This window comes from Nomascus leucogenys, chromosome 16 (genome assembly GCF_006542625.1).
Source record: "Nomascus leucogenys isolate Asia chromosome 16, Asia_NLE_v1, whole genome shotgun sequence".
Classification (NCBI taxonomy): domain Eukaryota; kingdom Metazoa; phylum Chordata; class Mammalia; order Primates; family Hylobatidae; genus Nomascus; species Nomascus leucogenys.
This window is the reverse complement of record NC_044396.1, coordinates 7,339,194-7,361,792: the sequence shown is the minus strand read 5'-3', so window position 1 is coordinate 7,361,792 and position 22,599 is coordinate 7,339,194. Positions and strand designations below refer to the sequence as shown.

At 36.6% G+C, this 22,599-nt stretch overlaps 1 protein-coding gene across 1 annotated transcript in view; it reads right to left on the bottom strand.

Moving 5' to 3' along the window:
- The window catches only part of LOC100586163 (cytochrome P450 7B1), a 205,978-nt gene that overhangs the window by 7,744 nt on the left and 175,635 nt on the right, over positions 1-22,599 (bottom strand). Inside the window, exons 3-5 of the mRNA XM_003268352.3 lie at positions 17,048-17,638; positions 16,380-16,586; positions 6,076-6,251 (exon numbers count right to left, since the gene is read on the bottom strand). Coding sequence (XP_003268400.1) covers positions 6,076-6,251; positions 16,380-16,586; positions 17,048-17,638 — 974 coding nt within the window. The remainder of the gene's footprint in view (positions 1-6,075; positions 6,252-16,379; positions 16,587-17,047; positions 17,639-22,599) is intronic.

Sequence of the window (22,599 nt, the reverse complement as noted above, 5' to 3'; positions counted from 1 at the left end):
GTCTTGATATCATAAATAAGTCAGAAATCACCATGGTTTTCCGGTTCCTCTTTGTGAAAATGAACGTGCTAACCTCCGAGAGGCCCGTGGCCAACACATGATGCAGGAGTGCTCCTTACCCATGACCTTCAGCTAGTGTTTCTATTCAGTTCCCTCAAATTTCTACTCAACGAGTAACACCATCCCTCTAGTTTCCAGGATGTTCTATTCAATTTTCTCATAGTAAACATCTTAGAAATTCCTATTCAGTTGTTTATTTTATGAAACTAAAATGGAAATGGCCACTGTCTTTAGCTCTGTGACCAACACCAAGTTCAAAGGGTGCAGGAGCATAAATACATTTTTAGTTAAAATTTATTTGCAATTTGCCCTATTGCCTAGGCATGGAAAACCTAAGCAGGAACCAATGTTAAGAAGGGCCTGTGTCAGCTGCTAGGGATATAGTTTTGTTTTAGCTGAAAAAGGAAGGGGTATAATAATCTCACCACTGAGATTCTGGGGTCACAGTGACACAGAACAAGGGTACAGGAAGCTCAAGACGTATCCATTCATTTGGAAAAACTTAAACTTGGAATTCGACAAGCTGGTTGAAATTCTTTTTTTTTTTTTTTTTTTTTGGAGACAGAGTCTCGCTCTGTCGCCCAGGTTGGAGTGCAGTGGCACAATCTCAGCTCACTGTAAGCTCTGCCTCCCGGGTTCACGCCATTCTCCTGCCTCAGCCTCCCTTGTAGCTGGGACTACAGGCGCCCACCACCACGCCTGGCTAATTTTTTGTATTTTTAGTAGAGATGGGGTTTCACCGCATTAGCCAGGATGGTCTTGATCTCCTGACCTCGAGATCCACCCGCCTCGGCCTCCCAAAGTGCTGGGATTACAGGCGTGAGCCACTGTGCCCAGCCGCTGATTGAAATTCTTTACAGTGACCATAATAAGCATGTTGCTTCACAATTAAAGAGAGTCAATTAAATAGATGAGAATAGAAAAATCACAAGAGAAGGTATAAGACAAGGAAGTTCCTCATTGTCCCTCTAATCATTGTTGCAGTGGACTCCCCAACATTGTTCTTCTGGATAAAATTTGTCTAGGCACTAATCTTGGTAATTACATTGTTCTGGTCTCTGACTGGTTTGGGATAGAATTATGAAACAATCTGGTGAGTGCTACAAGGGAAAAATCTATGGGGACATCTAGGAGAAGTCCCCTTTTTGTGAAGAAAATAAAACAAAAAGAAATGGTTGATTACCTTTCCTCCTCTGGACCTCATCATGTGTGACTATGCTGTCTGGAACTGCTACCAGGCTAAAGACAGAGCTCACCTACAGGAGATGGCAGAGCCAAGAGATCCCAGGAGTTTGGAGCCATCACATTTTCTTATTTATCTGTGTATGTTTAAAGCCTTCAACACAATGCTATTCCCATAGTAGAGGTTCCATATATGTTTGTTGAATTAATGAATAAATACATGAGAAAAAAGTATATTTTAAAAACCATTTCAAGCTTTTGAAGAAAACATAGATATTGAATGAGTAAATAAATATGTAGAGTATGATGAGTCGATGAATATTCAGTGTTTACAAATAGTAGGAAATTGTATAATATTGAAGCACTAGAAATCAAGTTTGGATAGAGGACACAATTTTCTGGATAGAGAAAAGATTTTGGTATTCGTGACAAAGGAAGATTGCATAACACCCTAATTTGTGTTCTCCAAATACTATGTTTAGTTCAGTTCAACAGATTTTTTTGGAGCACTTCCTGTATGTAAAGCATTAAAGTTACAAGGCGTAAAACATGGTCTTGCTGAAGTAGGTGACACACAATAGGATCACGTCTTGAATCCACTCAATTCATAATTTTGGGTATGGGAATATAAATTAGACAAAAGATATGACTTTCTCATAATAAAAAAAGTCAGTGTTTTGAATGGATGGCTAAGGGGCTACACTGTTGCCCCTTAGCAAGATGGCAGAGTACAGAAGTCCCTTTTTATCTTCATGACTTGGGTTCAAATTGGTAGTGTGCTGCAGACAGTTTGACCAGCTTGTCAGAGTGTGCACATCTCTTCCTGACTCTGTGTTTAGGGTCTTCACATTAGTAACATGAAATTGGCCAAAGGGGTAGTTTATACCATGAAAATTGACAAACACTACAAATCAGGGCTCAGAGCCCTGGTTTACCAGCACACTGCTAGTTCCAATACGGTAGGTATGAAGTGTCAATTTGCTGGTATGGCAGAAACCTTTTCTCAATAGGAAGCAGCTGACTATGAGAAACTAGCTATGTGACAGCGCTGAGTCCCTATACTGCAAGTTTGTAGGGGAAGGGGCCTTTTTATTTCTTTGTCTCTCACTATGCCCATCAAAGTGATTTCTGAATAGTAATTAATTGATACATGTTTGTTTCCTTTAAGTCTACTAGTGGCACAATCTCTATTCCATTTTGCAATACAGATAAAAAATTATTGACAGTACTTCTTCATCTGTCATGTCATTCTAAGAACAGTGGCAATAATCAAAATAATAATTGGTACCACAATTCTTTTAGTGATTTAGAATTTTTTCAAGGGCTTTCAAATTTATTAATCATTTTATTGTCTCAACAACTCTAAGAAGTAGATAGGGCAGAATTGCATTAGGTTAAACAAAGATGATCTTTCATCTTCGGAGCTTTTGGAGGATATTCCGAAGGCTTTGGAATTACATTGTTATTTCACCATGTTTCTTTACCTACATGGTTATATAATGCATTGCCATCTTAAATGTCTGACTTTTTTCCCCTTAAACCCCACAATGTCACCAGGTCTTCCTTTATCCCTCAGCACCTCTGGACCTAGGAAAGCCAACGAACAGATTTAGATTTGATCTTCTCTATGGAGCTTCTCTATAGCTCCAGTTCTGTATCGTGCATTGTGGCAGAAAAGAAATCATCACTATTTACTACTGAGCCACCTGAATGGCTAACATTACAATAAGTTAAGCAACCAACATTCAGGGAAAAAATAATTCTTAATATAGAGTTTACATGTTGGTAGCTTATAGGCTCAATTAAGTCCCCAAACACCTTTTATTTATTGTAAGATATTGTGTTTTAAACTTCATTTTTCCAAATATTTAAAAATTCAAACCTTCACCCAAAAGTCTATTTTTTCAGATTATTTTAAATAAAAAATTAAAATGACTTCACCAAACTAGGTCTAAATGCTTGCAAGAGCTGAGGGCTGGTTCAGAAGTAGCCAGTGGTCCTATTTAGATGTCTCCTGGCATCTCCTTTTGCCGTAGTTCTTAACACTCCCAATAGTATTGCTATATTTATACACAAATCACTTCTTTATTTGATCTATTTAGGCCCAGTACATATGTTAATGTACAATATCTGTCCTGATTTAAAATTATAACTGAAGCATATTTTCACTCTCAGTACATTTATCTATCCAATCATCCCCTTATTTATTCAACTTATGTGTACAGCCTCCTGTGTGCTAGGCACTGAGAATACAGAGATGGGAAAGACATAGTCCTTCCTCTTCTGGAGCTTACAGCATATGGGAGCAAGGACAAGTAAATAAATAATTGCAAAATACTGTGTGTTACACCCCACCACAAAGGTACATACAGGCCACAGTGTGAGCAATGGCAAATTCTCTGAGGAATGAGGTGGAAATCAGGCACACTGTCAACAAAGAGGTGATTAGGTGATTCCTGTGGAGTAGTTTGGAACCTACTGGGTGCACAAATAAGGAGGGGCATTCCAGGAATAGGGAGATGCAGATCCAATAGCTCTCAAGTATGATGGAAGACCACGGCCTGTCTTTGGAATGCCAAATTTTAGAGTCTTTTGGAGCTTGGAAATTCTGAAACCATGCCTTGTTGGGCTGGGAGAATCTATGTTCTGCTGAGGCTCTCATCTGTCTGTCTTCCAAAAATAACTATCCCTGTATCTGCTTTCCTTATATTTTTGGCCTAACACCTATTGCCTGTTATCAACATCTGAGGCTTGGTCTTCTCATTCAAGGTATGTTGGATACAAAAGGCAGGTAGTAATGAATCTGTCTCTGATGAGCTCCTGAACCATGCTCTCAGCAACAAATGGCTCATGGTAGAGTTTTCTAGAAGGATCTCCTTTTCTTTACTGTCAATATATGGTGGCTTGGGATGGGCATCTGTTTTAAGAGCATCTATAGCATCTACTTATTGCCATATGAAGTTGTTAAGAATCAAAGGAATAATCGATATGTCTGAGAGTGGTAGTCACTCAGAAAATGTTTATAGAATGAATGATAAAACCTTCCCAAATTCTATAAAACTGGTTCTGAGCTATATCATTTTTCTTTCTGTGCCAGGAATTATCAGCATTCTCCAACTAATTTCGAGGAAACAGTGGCGTGACAATAAACTAGTTAGTTAATTTTAACATTAGTCAGGCATAATTGGCTAATGTTAAATCTAGTAAATAGTAGAGAGCGTTCATCAACTCAAGTTAAAGCTACCCTAATGATGCTAAATCAGTATTCACAACATTGCAATTTTGTTCTGCCACAGATTTTGTATGAGGCAAACCCTTCTGATTACTATTTGATTTATTATGTAAAGTTTGGGCATTGCTATTGAGTATTCCAAAAGAAAAAAATATAAATTAGCAAACTTTTGATTTTTAAGTTTGAGTTTTAAGTTCCTAAAAGTCTAAATCAAGGTATTTTTCATCATGAGGGTAGGAAATAAGAGGAGTCCAAAGCACAGTGATATAAAGGCAGTGGTAATCTGGTAAACATTTATTGTTTCTTGATAACACTAATGTTGATTTTACCATCATGATATGAATAGTAAACTTAATGACTAGTGGAATAATCACATAATGAAAATAGTAAATTGAAATTAAATAAATGCAGAATTGTAGATAAAAATAAAAATTAAAAATATTTTCCAGATATTGGATATTGGCTATTCATTTGCCCTGTTTATTGAATATAATTTTGTTCTTTGATACTTACAAATGTGGAGATAAAGCCTGTTGTTTGCAGAATGTTCCTTCACTTGCTAATACTCTACAACCTATTTGTTATTGTCATTCATACAATGTCCCTCCTTCTGAAACACACAGAAACTATATGTACACTCCCCTCACACTTAAGTCATTCACCTTTGCTGCTGAACTAAATGCAAATTTTCTAATTGTATTTGAATCTGCTCTCTTCTTGTTAATTTTCAAAATTCAACAGTATTGTAATCCAGCCTGGATGCAAAACATCCATCTTAGAAAGTAGATTTAGAGGTGATCCAGCTATGAACTGCTCAAAAAGAGCAGCAAAGTTTCCCTTTGAAAAAAGGCATTTTACACACAAAAATTGCTGCAGCAACATTACTTCTTGAGAAACACAGGCAGAATAGGACTGCATTCAATTTGCATGCAGGTGGTGAATCTCTGAAGTGGTATTAAGGGATGAACCAGGGTGGATTAATTTCCAGTCTTTGATATTCATTAACTCCAGCTTCAGAAAAAAACACAAGGAGATGACACAATTACCCTCAGAGCTTCACCCGTGAGCAGCAGCTTTACAATCTCAAGTTCATAATGCCATACTAATTGATCAAGAAGGGGCACATACCTTTCATAAGAGGTGGAAAAGTATATGGGCTTAACTATAGCAATGATACTATTTGACTTTGGAACAGTCAACCACACTTTGGAAACACTTAGCAAAATAGTTACCATCATTTATTCTCTAAGCCACCTGTCAATAGCTAGCCCTCCATGGTTTTCAATAATTCTCCACCAAGCAAAATGTAATTTTGGCCAAAACGTAATAGCGGCCAAGGCGCAATGTCCATTTCATTGGAAGCAACTAGCATTTAGTCTCATCACTGTATTTCTCTTTATAGATCATGAAACCTTTCAAAGATATCCTTAGGGAACACTTCAGTAAAGAGGAAAGCTTTCTTATTAGGAGGAAACACAGAAGCCATCAAGCTGTCTCAAACCCCTTCTGGACCAAAGTGGCAAGAGGAAGAGATAGGGATGGAAGAGGAATGTGCCTGCAGGATCTAAGAAGTAGCAGTCATAGGCTTGATGTTTACTTACCTCTGGAGCTTCAAAGATTTCAGGGTCACCGTGTAGGATTGGAGGAAAGATGGCTACCAAGTCTCCCTTTCGCACACGGTAGTCCCCGGTCTCTGCACTGAGAGTCAAATCCTCCTCAACAAAACGCATGGTGGTTGAATATGAGGACAGTCGTAAAGCTTCAAAAATGGTGCTTTCTGAAGGAAAAAAACAAATGATAGCTTATTAAGATAGGGTTGCTCCTGAAAAGTGCTCTCAGTTTGCAATAAAAGCTCATTACTAATAGCCTTGATTGAAAAGGAAACCGTTTCTTCATCACCAACATTGAGCACCAAGAGGAAGCCAAGGATGGCTGTGCACAGGATGTGAGCAGGGGCGGTGGTCTGGCTCCAGCAAGGCTTGGGGGCATTTCACAGGTAGAAGGCAGCAGTGTTGTACCTGGGCAGAAAGTCATTAAGATTTTGTAGGAGAGGATGATCTGCTGGAGAGGAATGTTGTGTTATGGGTATACATGTTTGAAATTAAAACCATATCCCAGTTAAAATACACAGCTGGTGAGTCATTCCACAAACCTTTAGAACTCTGATGCTTTAAAGTCAGGCTTAGCCATTTAATAACCACTTAGGCAGTTAATAGTAAAATAATTGTAGTAGTGGTTTCTGAGACAGCTTAACACTTAATTTCTTTTATGCTAGCTGTAAATAAAATGTGAGTCAACATTTGCTGGAAAATTTTCAAAAGGAAAATATTTTTAGAGGATTCAGAAGAAAACCACATTTTCCTCAGCATCCAGTGAGAATAACAGGCACCATCATATCTTGGAAGATTCCAGAAGCTGAATGTCCTTCCTTTCCCAGTGGCCTTCACCTTTTGCTCCTAGCACGACAGATTTTATGGCTAATTTCCGGCAATTTATCCTGGCAGTTTGAGGAGGCATTCCTTTGGGAATAATATGCATAATTTGCATAAATCATTCTGATAGCATGCATATCAGCGGGTAGCTCCTGTGTAGGTCTGCATCTCTCCCTTCATAATCAAAACTGACTATGTTTCCACCAGCATGAATGGGTCCTAGAATATAAAGCTTCATTCTCTCTAATCAGCAATATGAAAAAAAAGCCCCAAATGGAGTTTTCTCCCCCTTCGCATGATAACAAATGGTCGTGTTTATGACTTGCAATTTAGAAATCACACAGACACACAGACACAGAGCCCCGTTTCTCAGTGTTCAGCAAAGCTCTGAAACACAGAGTACCCAATTATTAGATTATTAAAGGCGGGCCCATCCGTGAGGGCTTGCATCAGCCAAAAATAAAAATAAATGTTATTTCAGTAAAATTTAAATCTATGCACAGCCTGCATAAGGCTATCAAGTAGCTTTGGGTGCTTTCTCCCAGGAGGTTTTTCCTTAAGCATGCATTTGTCTAAAGAAATGAGGCTGCGGTCAGCTTTGTGTGGCCAGTGTGGTGATTCAATGTGACGTACAGTGAGGCAGTGCATATTCTCTTGGACTGCCTTCGTTATCATAATCAGGCAGAGTCAAATCGGTTTGTTGGTGATGAGGCCAGAAAAAGAACTTTGGTTTTGGAACATGGGCTCTACTGCAGATAGCCACAAGGCACCTGACACGATGGATTTCAGCTGGCGGGACACCAAGGACCAACATTTCTGTGGCAAAAAGCAAGGCTTGGCCTCCCATGTACTGCTGCTCGCTCTGTTGGAGCAACAATAGCACAGCATCCTTTTAGCTTGTGGTGTGAAATGGTAGCTGACATATGTAGCAATGCTGTTCACCCAACAAGTCCAGTAGGGGTGTGGGAAGAAGAAACACAAAAGCAAAATAATTGTGGGATGGCTGCTGTGACAGGGCAGGCATGTAACAGTCCGAATAACATGGTCAAATCTGATTGGCTGATGTGCTCTCGGGAAGCATGGCAGCTTGCGCCCACCACAGTATCACAAATGACAATTGGGCAAGCATATCTTATGTAGAAGTTAATCACAATAATGGAGTGCAAAGTGTGGCTTAGCGGTCAGATAGTAAGTGACAAATCTGTTTTACCTTCCAGTACCAGTTATGTGTGCGAGATGAGGTTGGCTCTCGCTCTGAGCCATCATGCCGATAATCAATAGACGACAAAAGTAATGAGTTGCGTTATTATCAACAATGGAGAGTAGAGCTTACGTGGCTCTGCAGAATAACATCCAGACACAAAAGCTAGCAGCTTTTCCACCAGCCCCAGTATGAATGCAGGCAGAGCTATAGGTTGAGAAGAATGACAACTGCACAATAAAAAAATTGCAGCCTCTACTTGTAGTTGTCATAGTTGAGCAGACACCAGCCAGTGCCACTGACAGACCAGCTGGGCCCTGGGAGGACTTCCATGCTGCACCAGGAGGTACAGTAAATTATCCTGCACGGTAGAGCAACATCTGTTTCTGTGCTAGTGCCGAACAAACAAGGCAATTTAAAACATACCAAGGGATAACCAAGCAACAAATGAACATGACCCTCATTTTTTCCCCCTTCTCACACATGAGGTGCTAAACTTCTTTGTGCAAGCACTGCATGAAAGAGAAGCCAGGTTTTTATTTGATAAGGTGTTGTCAGAGAGATTTTGCATGTTTCCAAAATGGAAAGAAAAAGCTTATAGTATTGTTATTCTTAGAATCTTCCCCCTTCTATCTTAATTTCTTTTATACCAAAGCTAGCACTCAGTTCTCAATTCGCTCTAGAATTAAAAAAAAAAAAAACTTTCCATATACTTATAAATATTCAGTCTTTAAACCTAATTTGCTATACTTAGTTCACATGCCTTCAAGCATTTGTCTTCCAATTTCCACTGAATAAATGCGTACTAATGAGAACTAGAGCAAGCTGCTGAGGCAAAGCTGGGTGACTTGGGTCTGGCCTGCCACCAGCTTGTGATAGGCGGGCAAATTGAGTTAAAATGAAAAGTCTTGTCAGCTGAAATTCAACATGGTAGCCAAACAGCAAGCTGTCAATCATCCAGCCAAAACAGGGGACTGCAGGTAATAAAAGGTCATTGTGAGTCATTAATGCACTTGGCTTTCATATGGAAGTTAATTTTAATTAAAGATGATCTCTATCTGTAAATGTTTTATAAAACTTATTGTGTATAATGGATTGTTAATTTATACTAACATTTAGCAGGTAATAGGACTCTAATTATTAGAATGCATTGTCAAAAAATGACCATCAAGAATGCAAATATTTTGAGATAAAATTTACACCAGGCACTGCAAGGTGCCAACAACTGCAACTGTGATTAAGAGAAGGCTGCCTGTGAGTTGTTAAGAACTGAGCTTTACTGACCAGTATATGCTAGGAAATTGGATTACAAAATTCCCTCTATGATCTCACAATTAAGAGCATGCACTACATTCTTCACCTGGCTAGGGAAGACTTCTTTCTCTTTTCAGGATACAAAATTCTTTTGATTAAGTATCCCTTCTAAGTGAAATGCCAGGGAATGTCTTGAGCTAAAATCTTTTACAATACAATTGTGAAGAAAAATAACAAATAAAAAAATTATGGTTAAAAAAGACATATACATATTCTCTTTTGCTCTCAGTTCTCAATTCTGGCTGTAATAAGGGATGGATGATTTTCATTTGCAGATTTAAAGCACTAAAGCAGCTCATGACAATCAATAATGCATGTTACAATGCAAAAACAAATAAGCATATCTGGGTTTCTGCCTCACACTTAGGCCCTGTCTGTATATGTGGAATGAATGTACTGTGACATGGCCAGGCTGTTAATTTGGGTCATCTTAATGATTGGTGCAGGCTGGCATGCCATTTGATTAGCCATGGTGATCAGAGGATAGCAGCAATGGATGGAGTGAAATGAATAGCCAGACTCTGCTGCAGTCACTGGGGCTGAACACTGGGTGATCTTAAAGAGAAGGTGGTTATAAAAGGGGGAGAGGGGTTGGATATGGAGGTGGTGTGCTCTGGAAGGTGTGATGGAATGGAGTGAAGCTCATGATGTGTGCGTGTGTATGTGCATTTCCACATAACTGTCTTCAAGACAGTTGAGGAGGTAAATAAGAAATTGTGATAATCATATAATTTGAGGCAAAATAATTAATCTTTGGCTCAACAACTGTATATCTTAAGTAAAGTTAAAAATAAATCTGAGTTGGTACAAATGCCTATCTTCACACTGCATCTCAGGCACAGTCTTTGGTTCACTGCTAAAATACAGACATGTAAATTCGGTGTTCATATATTCCATAAATGTTTGTTAAGGCCCTACTCTGCTTGGAGCACTAGGCCACTGCTGCTGGTGTGAAAAAGGAACACGGCACATGGACTTGGCCTTCATGGACAATGCAATCTAGGTAGTTCAAAGTTGGAAGATACATATAAACAGGAATGCTCCCAAGATCCTACTGAAGATATTGCACAGTTGCTTTTATTTATTTAATTGACAAATAAAAATTGGATATATTTATGGTATACAACTTGATGTTTGGAAATATGCATACATTCTGGAATGGTTAAGTACAATAATTAACATATGCAATTACCTCACATACTGATCAGTTATTTGTGGTGAGAACAGTTAAAATCTACTCCTTTGGTAATTTGATACCACACATTTTCTAATTGGATAACTCCAATGATAGCATTCAGAAAACCCATTTTAGTAGAAAGCCATTTTTCATATTGAGGTGAAATTTTCCTCCTTTTAATTTCCACCCTTTATAAAACACACAGGCCAAAAAAGTCTAATCATTCTTCCACATAACAACCCATTCAAAGTATGTAAAGACAACTATCATGCCATTTTCTAATTGTGTGTCAGAGATGATATGGTGTTTAGCCTTTGCCATGCTGGATGAATTCAATTAGTCAATGTGCCTCTTAAGACTTGGCACAACTAGGTGTGTAGTATTTTAGTTGGAAAAGTAGAGAATTATTAATTTCTGTCCCTAGACACCATGCTTCTATTACTATTTCCTGGGAGCAGATGAGCAACAGATTTTTGAAATAATATCACTATTGTTTTAAATTTTCTGATATCCCAGAGATTATCAGCAACCCTGGATGCCCATTAGAATCACCTGGGATTGCTTAAAAAAATAAATGCCCCATTCCAGTCTAATGGAATCAGAACCACTGTATTAACTAAAACCCTTCAATTAGAGGCTAATCTTGGCTGCACATTAGAATCACCTAGGGAGCTTTTAAAGCCATCAGTCTGCACCCTAGACCAATGCAATCAGAATCTCTAAGGGTGGGGCAAGGTATGCAAAGTGTTTAAAGCCTCCCAGGTGGTTCCAATGAGCAATCAAGGCTAAGAACCATTGCTTCAAACCCTTTTCTGCTGAGTCACATGTTTCTCATCCTATTCTTACAAAGTTGATATTTAGATCTAAATACGGTAATTTGCATTTTAATTAAAGTTGCTTTTCAATCCTTTCAGATTCTGTTTCCAGCATTCACTATATTATCTAACCACCTTAGCTTTGTGCTGAGCTGAAAATCCGATGAACATCAAAATCAGTATTTTTCACTTTTTAACTGCTGTTTCCTTATATTAGATATAAAATGTTCACTATTTACATCCCTGAGTTCCTGATGTACTTCTTTGTGGAAGATGCTTCACCCGCTTCCTCCGGTTAGAAGTTCCTAAATAAAGTTATATCTTCTGTAAATCCTCATTAGAAGAGAGGATGTTGATAACTTCACTACTGTCTGAATTATGTAATCTTTTAAGCTTTTGAATATACAATTATTTTATAACATTTGAATGAGCTTTTTCAAAATAACATCCATAATCTTTACAAACATATCACACTAATGTAAAATGTTCATAAGGGAAACTGTGTGGGGGGTATACAGGAATGCTCTCTATTATCTTTGTAACTTTTCTATAAATCTAAAACTATTCTAAAATAAAAAGTTCATTTTTATTAAAAAAATACCCACAAGATTCTAATGTGAACCTCTAGTTCTATCCTTACCCTTAAACCCAACTGCATTTGAGAATCAGTAATATATATCTTATAAAAAATAGTGGTCAAGGTCTCCAGTCCATTTCTAGAGCATTTTTGTCTGAGGTGACAGTCATTATGGGTAGGCATTAAAGTTAGATCTGGCATCAACTTCTGGTTCTGCCACTATCTAGCTGTATGACTTGTGTTAGTTAAGTAATGTTTCTGAACCTCATTATTCAATAATTGAATAAAAATAATACTTGACAATTAAATAAGCTAATATACATAAAACACTTAACACAGTGGTAGGCACATATTCAAATAATAATTATTAATATTATCATTCATAATATCCTATCCTGAAGCTAAAAATGCAGCCAACTGTATGATCCTCTGGCCCATGTTGCCTGATATTGCCCACATGCACATCATGCCTGCCTTTGTAGAAGTGAGATACAAAGAATTCCTCTCCCCTCTCAGCTGGGATAATGAAAAAAGATCTCAAGGGCTCTGGTATCAGACAGACCTGAGGGGAAAAGCATGGGCGTGGTCAGAAAACCTCAGTTAAAGACCTGCCTTTCTTCTTTATCGCCTCCATGATCTTAGATGAGGTATTTAGCACCCTGAGAATTTTCTCATCTGTGAAAGTGACAAAATAATAGCTGTCACTGTCCTCCAGAGGATCCTGGTGATGATGACATGAAACAATGTCTGTAAGATTGCTTTGAAATATTGAAATTGTTAATATATTTAACATGGATTGCATCTGATTATCATTGTTATTTGTTATTAAATGACCTTAATTTTTTCCTTTCTGTATTCTCCTCCCACACCAACTACTCACAGTCAGCTTCAAAATCTTACATTGAATTTCAATATGGCCTCACTGCAAGCTCATACTTCTAGAGTTATAATTTATAATATTCTCTTTTTAAAAAAGTATTACAGATTTTGCCCAGTTCCAGTTTTAAGGCATCTCCCTTTCCTTTAACATCCCTCAACTGGACCATGTTTGCAACTTTTCTCAATTTGAGGATATGTCACTGAACAACATTAGGTGTCTACACTTCACCTGAGCCATGTGGCAGTTCTAATATACCTTGACTTTCCACAGTATGTTTGCTCTTTTCACTGGTGAGTCATCAAAAGAGCACTCCTGTGAGGTAAGGTAGACTTGAGCATGATGTTCATAAATAATTGCAAATGAAGAAAACAATATAAACTACATAGGGACATCGCAGAGGTTAAATGTCATTTTGGTGATAACAACAGATAACATTTATTGAGCCTATACCGTGTACCATTATAATAAGTTATTTATCTGTTATTCAAATAAACCATTAAGAAGTGGTATTCATCAAGCTTATTTGCAATTGATTTACCAAAATTGCAATTTTGAGAGCTTTTTCTCCTTGCATTATCTTTTTTTCTTATCTTTGTCTTTCTGAATTATCTTTTATACTTTTCTTTTTCCTATATCTAAAACCTGCAGTTCTAAATCCTACCTCCACCCTAGATTTTTTTCTGGGATAACTGAAAAATTCTTACTTTTCTCTCAGAGTTTCTTAAACTTCCATTCTCTCAGCAATTTTTTCCTATTGAGATTTAAGCCCCAAGTAACAGTTACTGAAACCTTATATCTACTAACTTATTTTAAATTTTCATTTAAATGTAATTATAGAGATCTTAACTAATTATTAATAGATAAAATGTTTTACTGAGGTCATAAGCAGAATCTTAACAAGATACACAAATATATAAAAATATAGAGTTGTGTTTTCTTTGCCTAAGATAAGAGTAGAATAGTTTTAAAGAGAGATTCTCAAAAGCATTGAAAAAAGGACAAATCTATCATAACCTCTTACAGCAGATGATTGCTTTAAATTACTTAAACAGACTTTGGCAGTCTAACGTTCCTTCTCAACCCTGCTTTATAATCAAAGTGTGCTGACATGCAAAATTTCTGTAAAAAGAAGAACCTCTTTTCTCTTTGCTGTAATAGTGCCCAAATCCTCCTTCCTGGTAAAAAGTATAGCAATCATTTTATCATTGTTATCTTTTTTCTTTTTATAATGATAAAAGTTTAAACTTTTTTTAAAGACATTGCATTTAAAATACATAGAACTCTTTCCTTAAGAAGACAAGAAGGATAAGCACATACACACATACCACGTGGCACACGGTAAATATTTAACTGTGTAAGTCTTGCCTTTGTACATACAGTTCATGCCCTCTCGATATAGAGAAATACAACTGAGCTATGACTATCTGCAGAGGTTATTTGTTGTGTAACTAATTCACATATAAGTTTGCTCTGATCTGCATAAAGCCTTCTGTCTTTTGAAAGAAAAAAAATACACACTATTTTCTAGATCACAAATGGCCCCATCATTTTAAATTCTCGTAATGAACAACACTGGCCTCTGCTGGTAACCGAGGTCGTGATGAACCATTCAGGCTGTTGAAGGTACTGCCTTTATCCAGGTGGATCTAAACTTGCTTGGGATTTTTGTTGTTTTTATTCATTTTTCAATGACAGGAGACTTGTCAATTTAGGAGGGATCCAACGGTGAAAATCTCTAGCTCTAGCTATGGGCTTAAATGGATTCAAATTATAGCTCTGGAATCTGCCATTTCTTCTGGTCTAATAAATGTAAATGCTTCTGCTTTAATACTGAAATTTAAAAATGATTTTTTAATAGCAAAAAGTTGAAAGTAAAAAGAGTGGATGAATTACAACTACATTTTTTAAGAGTAATAACTATACACAATACAAACACATATTCCTTTTAGTGTTATTTGCCTTATTTCCCAGTATGCATCATCTTATTCATAAAATGCAATGGAAACTGCTTGACTATATGGGAAATGCAAACTAGATCTTCATAGAAATTATAAATATGCCAGAAAATACTGTGTATCCAAGTGGAGCAACTACCCAAAATTTTACACAAATTTTCTGAATTTGTTCCCCAATAATTCTGCAAAGAAAAATAAAAGAATATTTGTATTTTAGTGATGTTGAGATTTTTTAAAAGAAAATATAAAATTTATTTGATAACTTATGCTAAAGACACAAACTACAGACTTCCAAATTGACTGCTAGTATAAGGCATGCTTTCTGGCATTGTCTCAGTGGGCCTTAGCCTGAGAAGTGAGAACAATCTCTAGAACACTTGGGGCATTTTCCTCAATGGCCACTGATGGTGAACACTGACCAAACCTGGGAGGACTTTTGCTCCTGAAAGGTCCTATTAAAGAACCTGGAACATATTTAAAAGATAAAAAATTGAGACCAACATAGGCTAAAATGCTCGCCTACATTGTCAAAGGAATAAAGAAACAGAAATATGTGAACATTTGTTTCTGCATTTGTCTAAAGAAACTTGGAATATTGTACCCTAAAGGATACCGCAGGATGAAATGTCAATACAGAAAGAATAGAGAATAGCTCATTGGTATGGAATTTAACTTTGGCAGTAGAAGTTCAATCAGGGAATGGTAGTGAACAGCCTTCTCAAAGTAGTAAAGGGGAACGAAATCTTTAATTTGCAGTGTGCTAATTAAACGAAATCTGCTGCGATTAAAAGCTCCAGTCATTGAGGTACAGGCCTATGAAGAAATAGAAAAAAACCTTAGTCACTACCAACCTCAAACATACTTGAAAATAGTGACCATGTATATCTCATGAGTCAGTGAGTATTTTATAAAATATCAATGTTTCACAGGAATACTTTGTAGTTGTTGCTTTTCCTTTTCTTTTTCTCCCTTTCTCTCTTCCTTCCTTCCCTCCCTCCTCCCTTTCTTCTTTTCCATTTTTTCCTTCTTTTCTTTTTTTTTGTGGGTTTAAATCATGAACTTCCAATGGAAAACTTTTTTCTGTGTTTTTGAGAATCACACACTCCATAAAATGTCTAACCTGTGCTTGAAAATATAGACATCGTTTTAGGGAAGAAATACAATTTGCACACAGGGTGCCTTTTCTGCAATACTTTCCTTTTCAATCCCTAAATACTTCTTGACAAGATGGTGCAGCAGTGTTGGAAAGCATTAGCACATCAACAGATGCTCAAAATCAAATGATTTAATAGGCATAAACTTTTTTTCAAATAATTGTAAAGCTTTGGTTTAGCCTTTTGCATACCTTGCATAGTTAATTACCTAGGCCTTAATGTTTACATGCAATGAGAGTATCTACGGCTATAAACTACATAATTTATAATTGATGTAAATGGGTGTTATTATGTCAATTAGGCAGCTGTGTCCTCTACCTCTTGGTAAACAGCTATGAGTGATAAACCGAGTTTGCAGAGAGGTACCTTCTTTTCTTCATAACAGATAAAAATAAATTACCTAGGCAGATCAAGCTGTCCAATTGTTCTCTAGTGAGGTGGATGGGAAATCCAGACCCTTTCTTTTGACCTGTTGACTGCAGCAAACGGTCAATTTCGTCACGCACTGCTGCCATAGCTTCTGGGTGCCGCAGAAGATAATACATTGCCCAGAACATAGTTGGAATAGTGTTTGCCACAGAGGCCCAGAGAAAGCCTAAATGATGTGCTGGGAGAAAATAAGTGAAAAGGAAGATTAATAGCGTTTATTACACTGATTAGATTTGCAGTGTGCTAATTAAAAGATGTTAGGACACAGACCCAGCCAAGGATCAGTGCATGCTAATGAGAACCAATAGGCTTCTGAAGTCTAATTTTCTGCTTAATGAGAATAGTTTAAAATGTAATGTGTATGGGGGGGCGGTGTGGTGGGGGATGAGATAAGAGGAGTAAATGCAGCTTAGTTATACTCTTTCTCATTATCACCATTAAGTATCTTGTTTTAAAACCTCAGCAAAAAAAAAAAAAAAAATCAATTATCATAGAGGGTTATATCAGAGTAAAACATTTTATCATTAGCCAATTAGAAAGAGCATAAAAACTTTTCAAGGTCGCGATTTTGTCTTTTTATTTCAAAGGTCTATTGTAAATGATTTTGTTTTAGGCAAGTGCTCATTCAGAAGTTCTTACCTCCTATTTCAAGGTCCTCGTGCACATAATATTTCTCCAGGACATCTTGCCTGCTTTGAAAAACTTCTGACCATCCTTGCATCTTGGCTAAGTTTTCTGATGAAAAGCATTTTATAATTTTCTTCCTAATAGACTTGACATTTCCTAGAAGCTCAATGGGTATGTTGGATACTAAATATGCAAACTTGTCATCAAATTTTAAAAAATCATCTCTTAGCTCACTAATAAATTTGTTGCTGTCACAAACAATAACTTTTCCATATATAGTTGTAAATGTGATCTCAAATATTATTGAGCTGCAGAATGGATAGAGTTGTGCCGTGTCCCAACTTGTGGTTTTTAACAGCTGGGATTCAAACACTTGTTTTAGATTCTGCATCATGCTTTCCAAGAGTATGTCCAAAGATTTGCCTTGCAAAAATTGATAGCAGAGGTGAAGCTCATCATTCATGTCATGATTTTTTTGCAACTGACTGATGCTAAATGCTTTCTCTAATAATTTATTAGAAAATACTCGAAAGCTTAATTGTTTATGATTTTTTATCACTAGCTGGTACTGGAAGGGGTCCAGGATAAATGTTATGTACTTTCCTAGAAAAAAAAAAAGAGAGAGAGAGAGAATATGAGTTCGTTTGTTAATAAAACAGAAATAAACACCACAAATTTAAAAATATTTTAATCAAAATTAGAAAGACCCTAATAACTAAGGCAAAAAGTTTAATACAAATCCATTTCATTCGAAGGTACACTACATGTTTCCTTTGAAAATGAAAGATGGTGGAAAACACTCTAGAAATGTGAAGTTAAATATCCTGAAGTTCTTACTAACCTTTGCAAAGATGGTTTACTCTTCCAATTTTTATTTTAACTAAAGTACCTGAACACTTTAAATATCCTTTAAATATTCTCATAATCCCCTGACCTAAATACTCATATTTTTCCCTCAATAAAGCAGAAAACAAATTGGCAACATGCCATTCCATTTCTGAGTATTTATACTTCATAAAGAGCTTTTTCATACTTAGGTGTCATCTGAGTTTTGTTCAAATACAATAATTATAACTCAAATAAATGACCATACTGTATGGAGCAGGTACTCAAAAATAAATGTCTAATTCAACACTAGCAAAAATCCACTAATGCCAGCATTTTCACTTTTATGGATGAGGGAGATTTAGTAACATGTTCAAGGTCACATACTGACTTGTGACTGACACAGGATTCCAAACTAGAATACATCCATTCATCCATTCATTCAGGAAGTCATTCACCATTCACCACATTTATTAAGATCTGGAAACTTGGTTGGATCCCTTTCTTTTTGAGATACAATTATGTAGAGAAATCATTGCATCCCTATGGATCGTGATATGGCAGAGGTGAAACACAGCATAAGGGAAGCAGAAGGTAGAGTCTGCTTCGGTCGGCCTGGAGTTATCATCAAGGTCTCGTTGAGGTGATGACGTTTGCCTTTTCCACATATCAGTGTTGCCCAAACTTATCGATTTAAAAACTTGGGATGCTTGCAAAAAAATACAGATTCCTGCAAGATTTTGATTCAGAAGGCTTGGAGGGGGTCCTACCAGTGTCCTTTTTGATAAGGTCCTCACGTGATTCTTATAAGGAGGCGCCTTGAAGGACACAGTCTACTATAGTCTGTCTCTCAAAATTGGCAGAGACCTTGGAGAATTGCTTGTTTACCCTCTGCGTTTATCAGTTGATAAAGCTGAAGAAAGTCAAGAGATGTTAAGGGTCAAGATCATGCTGCCATTTTCAGTGGCAGACCCTTGATGAAAAGTTACTCATCATGCACTATTCTTTGTCTTCTCACTAGAGTGCTGTTTTAAGATTCCTTCTAATTAGAAATATTAAGCAGATAGTAATCAATAATGACATTTAATGTCTTTCCTGTACAGAACAGGCATAAACTTTAGATGATCCTAAAAACGTTAACATCTACTTATTTATTGTCTTCAGGTCATTATTCCTGTTTGTGTGTGTGTGTGTGTGTGTCTGTGTGTGTGTGTGTCTGTGTGTGTGTCTGTGTCTGTGTGTGTGTCTGTGTGTGTGTGTCTGTGTGTGTGTGTCTGTGTCTGTGTGTGTGTCTGTGTGTGTGTGTCTGTGTCTGTGTGTGTGTCTGTGTGTGTGTGTCTGTGTGTCTGTGTGTGTGTCTGTGTGTGTGTGTCTGTGTGTGTCTGTGTGTGTGTCTGTGTGTGTCTGTCTGTGTCTGTGTGTGTGTGTCTGTGTATGTGTGTGTCTGTGTGTGTATGTGTATGTGTGTCTGTGTGTGTCTGTGTGTGTGTGTCTGTGTGTGTCTGTGTGTGTGTGTCTGTGTGTGTGTCTGTGTGTGTGTCTGTGTGTGTGTGTGTATGTGTGTCTGTGTGTGTGTATGTGTGTCTGTGTGTGTGTGTATGTGTGTGTGTCTGTGTGTGTGTCTGTGTGTGTGTGTCTGTGTGTGTGTGTCTGTGTGTGTGTGTGTGTGTGTACTGCTTTGTTAGTGGAACAACCTCTCACTTGTTATTTATGGTAACTCAAATGGCATCATAGAAATGTAATTCAATTTGGTGCAAGATATTTCAAATAAAGTTTTGAAATAATTTTCAGCCTAATCCTAGAAACATAAATATGTTTTTGTTTCACAATTTTGAAACACAAGTTTTAATATACATGAACATACATGTGCTATGATTTATTTTCTAAAAATGACTCAGATGACTTAAATTTTATTCACTCATTTTCTCCTTGATTAATTCAATAATGTGAGTGGATCTAGGATGCCAGTAAAGCTAGAAGTGGCTCTTCATTCTGGTCAGATCCCAAAGCTGTCTTCTACAAGGTAAACTAAATTTGTGTGTGTGTATGTGCTCCGGGGACAGCAAAAAGGATTCAACCCAATTTAGGCATATTTTATGACACCTGCTTTACCATAGCAGCTTAATTAAATAAAACTGCCAGCATCTGCCTGTCAAATAATTGAAAAAAATCAATTTTCTTAATTTGCAAAAGATATAATTTTAGGCAAAGTTGTGTATTTTCACAGGTGGTGATTCATACTTTTCTCCTTTCACTAAATAAAAGGATTTTGCTAAATATCTTTGGGGTTATTTTAAATTATTCCCTAATATTACCAGAGTGTATAAAAGATTCAGTTAGTAAAACATGCAATATTTAGAGAATATTTTGAATTTTTTCCTACAATTTTCTATATTCATCTAAATCTAAATGGAAAGAGAAAAATATATTCAGACATGACAGCATGAGCTACCTGTTATTGGGCCTACTGAAGTAGAGGCTGTATACATGTTACAGTTTTTGTTTTGTCTACAATCATTACAAATACACACATTCATTTTCTCTCTCTCTCTCTCTCTTTCTCTCTCTCTCTTTCTATTTCCTCCTCTCTCCTATACCCATCCTCTTGGGAATGAGGGTATGGGAAAAAACAATGAGGTTAATTTCAAATAAAAGGAGTAAAAGTTGAATGTGGACAAAATGGTTCAAGTTAGCAACCAATTATGAATAAATTGCTTTTAAAAATATAAGCAGTTGTTTGTGTATCAGTTCTTTATAAAAATCAGTACTGTTAGCTTCATTTGTTTGTAGATCTAATCTCACTCCTTTCAAGGCTCTTTTCACTCTAGGATCTGTATTTTCTATTTCTCATTCTTATTTCAGTGTCCTTCAATATCAAGGCATTGTGTTTTACCTACTATCTTTTTTATTGAGATGTGAATTACTTCAGAAGAAGACATTTTGATTTTCTGGATTTTACTTTTCATGTGGGTTTGGAAGTACTAATAACCCTGGAGATGTTAGCTGGCTTTCCAACTTTTAATCTTCAGTATAAACAATTTAAGCTAAGTTTTCCAAAATTAATATTAATTTAAACCATCTGTCCACCATCTGCTAATGTGAGATGCAAAACCAGAGTTTCTTTGTGATCTTTAATCAGACAGTTAGGAAAACTCATATACATTCATAAAATGAATTTAAATTTCTTAACAAAGGAAATCTTCTGAAAAGGTATTCTGAAGGCCCTGTATTCTTGCAGCATTAACTTTTGCTCCAGGGTGATTTTATGTAAACGAATGGCCAGTGTCAGCAGGCTTGTTACCTAGTTTACAAAGATCACAAGGTAAAACAATACCCTCTGCCATGTTTTCCAAAGAGAAGAGAATGCTGTCAGCAGTTGATATGAAATATTGATTTAAAGAATTTCAAAGTTTGCATTTGTCTAAAATATAAATGTCAAAGTGGGGCTGATATCTGCAAGAAAAATACAATATAAATCATTCTTAGATGCAGTAAATTTGAAGTCAGGTCAAAATTTTTGATATCTTCCTTGCCAATCATTTCATTCTCTTTCCTTTTTAGGAGCTAACTGGCCTTACAATATTAACTCTAGCATTCCTGTATAAGCTGCATAAGAGACTTTACCACCTCAGTAGCCTTTCCACTTCCTTTAAAATTAATTCTTTAGGAAGGTAAAGCTACATAATTCAAAGTATGTTGGTAAATATAGTTTAAAAATTCAGTCATTCACCCTAATGTCAAACAAAAAGTTTTGACATCTGGATCATTATAAATTGAATTTTGGTGTTTTCATTTCATATATTTGGTGCTATACAAAGATATATATATATATATATATATATATATATATATATATATATATATCAGAGAATTGGCTGCTTGGCATAGAAATGTCCCGTTAAGAAAAATATAACCAAGGCCAGAGGATCACTTGAGGCCAGGAGTTCAAGACCAACCTGGGAAACACAGGGAGACCCCATCTCTGCAAAAAACCTAAAAAAAAAATTAGCCAGGTGTGGTGGCACACACCTGTGGTCCCAGCTACTTAGGAAGCCAAGGTGGGACGATCACTTGAACTCAGGAATTTAAGGTTGCAGTGAATTATGACTATGCTACTGCACTCCAGCCTGGGTGACAAAAGGAGAACCTGTCTCCAAAAAAAAAAAGAGACAAATTTGAATTTTAACAATTTTCATAATTAGAAGCTTTTCATCTCTGTGTTTAGCTCATTTTACAATAGAATTTTTTAATCTCAAGCTGAAAATACCGGTTGGGAGAGTGAAATATGAGTCAACTTTGTACTTTATGAGGATGGGCACATGTACATATCCCCCCTCTTATTAGGAAGATTTCACTAGCTGCTGACAATGATGTACAGTGGTGCTTTGCTGGGGTGACATCTAGGGAAAACAATTCCACTGCACCACCACACAAAACCAATTAGAGAACTATTTTCTGCGACAGGTCAAGAATTTACATGGTTTATCATGAAAAGATGTACTTTTTAATTTCTTATTAAGATGACATCCATGTCCCTTGAGACTTTCGGGGATGACAATCATTTGCTCATCATGCAAGAACATATACTCAGTGAAATCATATTATGAGACAAGAGCAGAAGACCTTGTTCTTCATTTCACATTTTCTAAATGAGCTACTTTGCAAACTGATCATTAGAACCATATACAGTAATAGGATTTCTTGACAGGAATTATTCAAATTCTAGTAAGAAGCAAAAG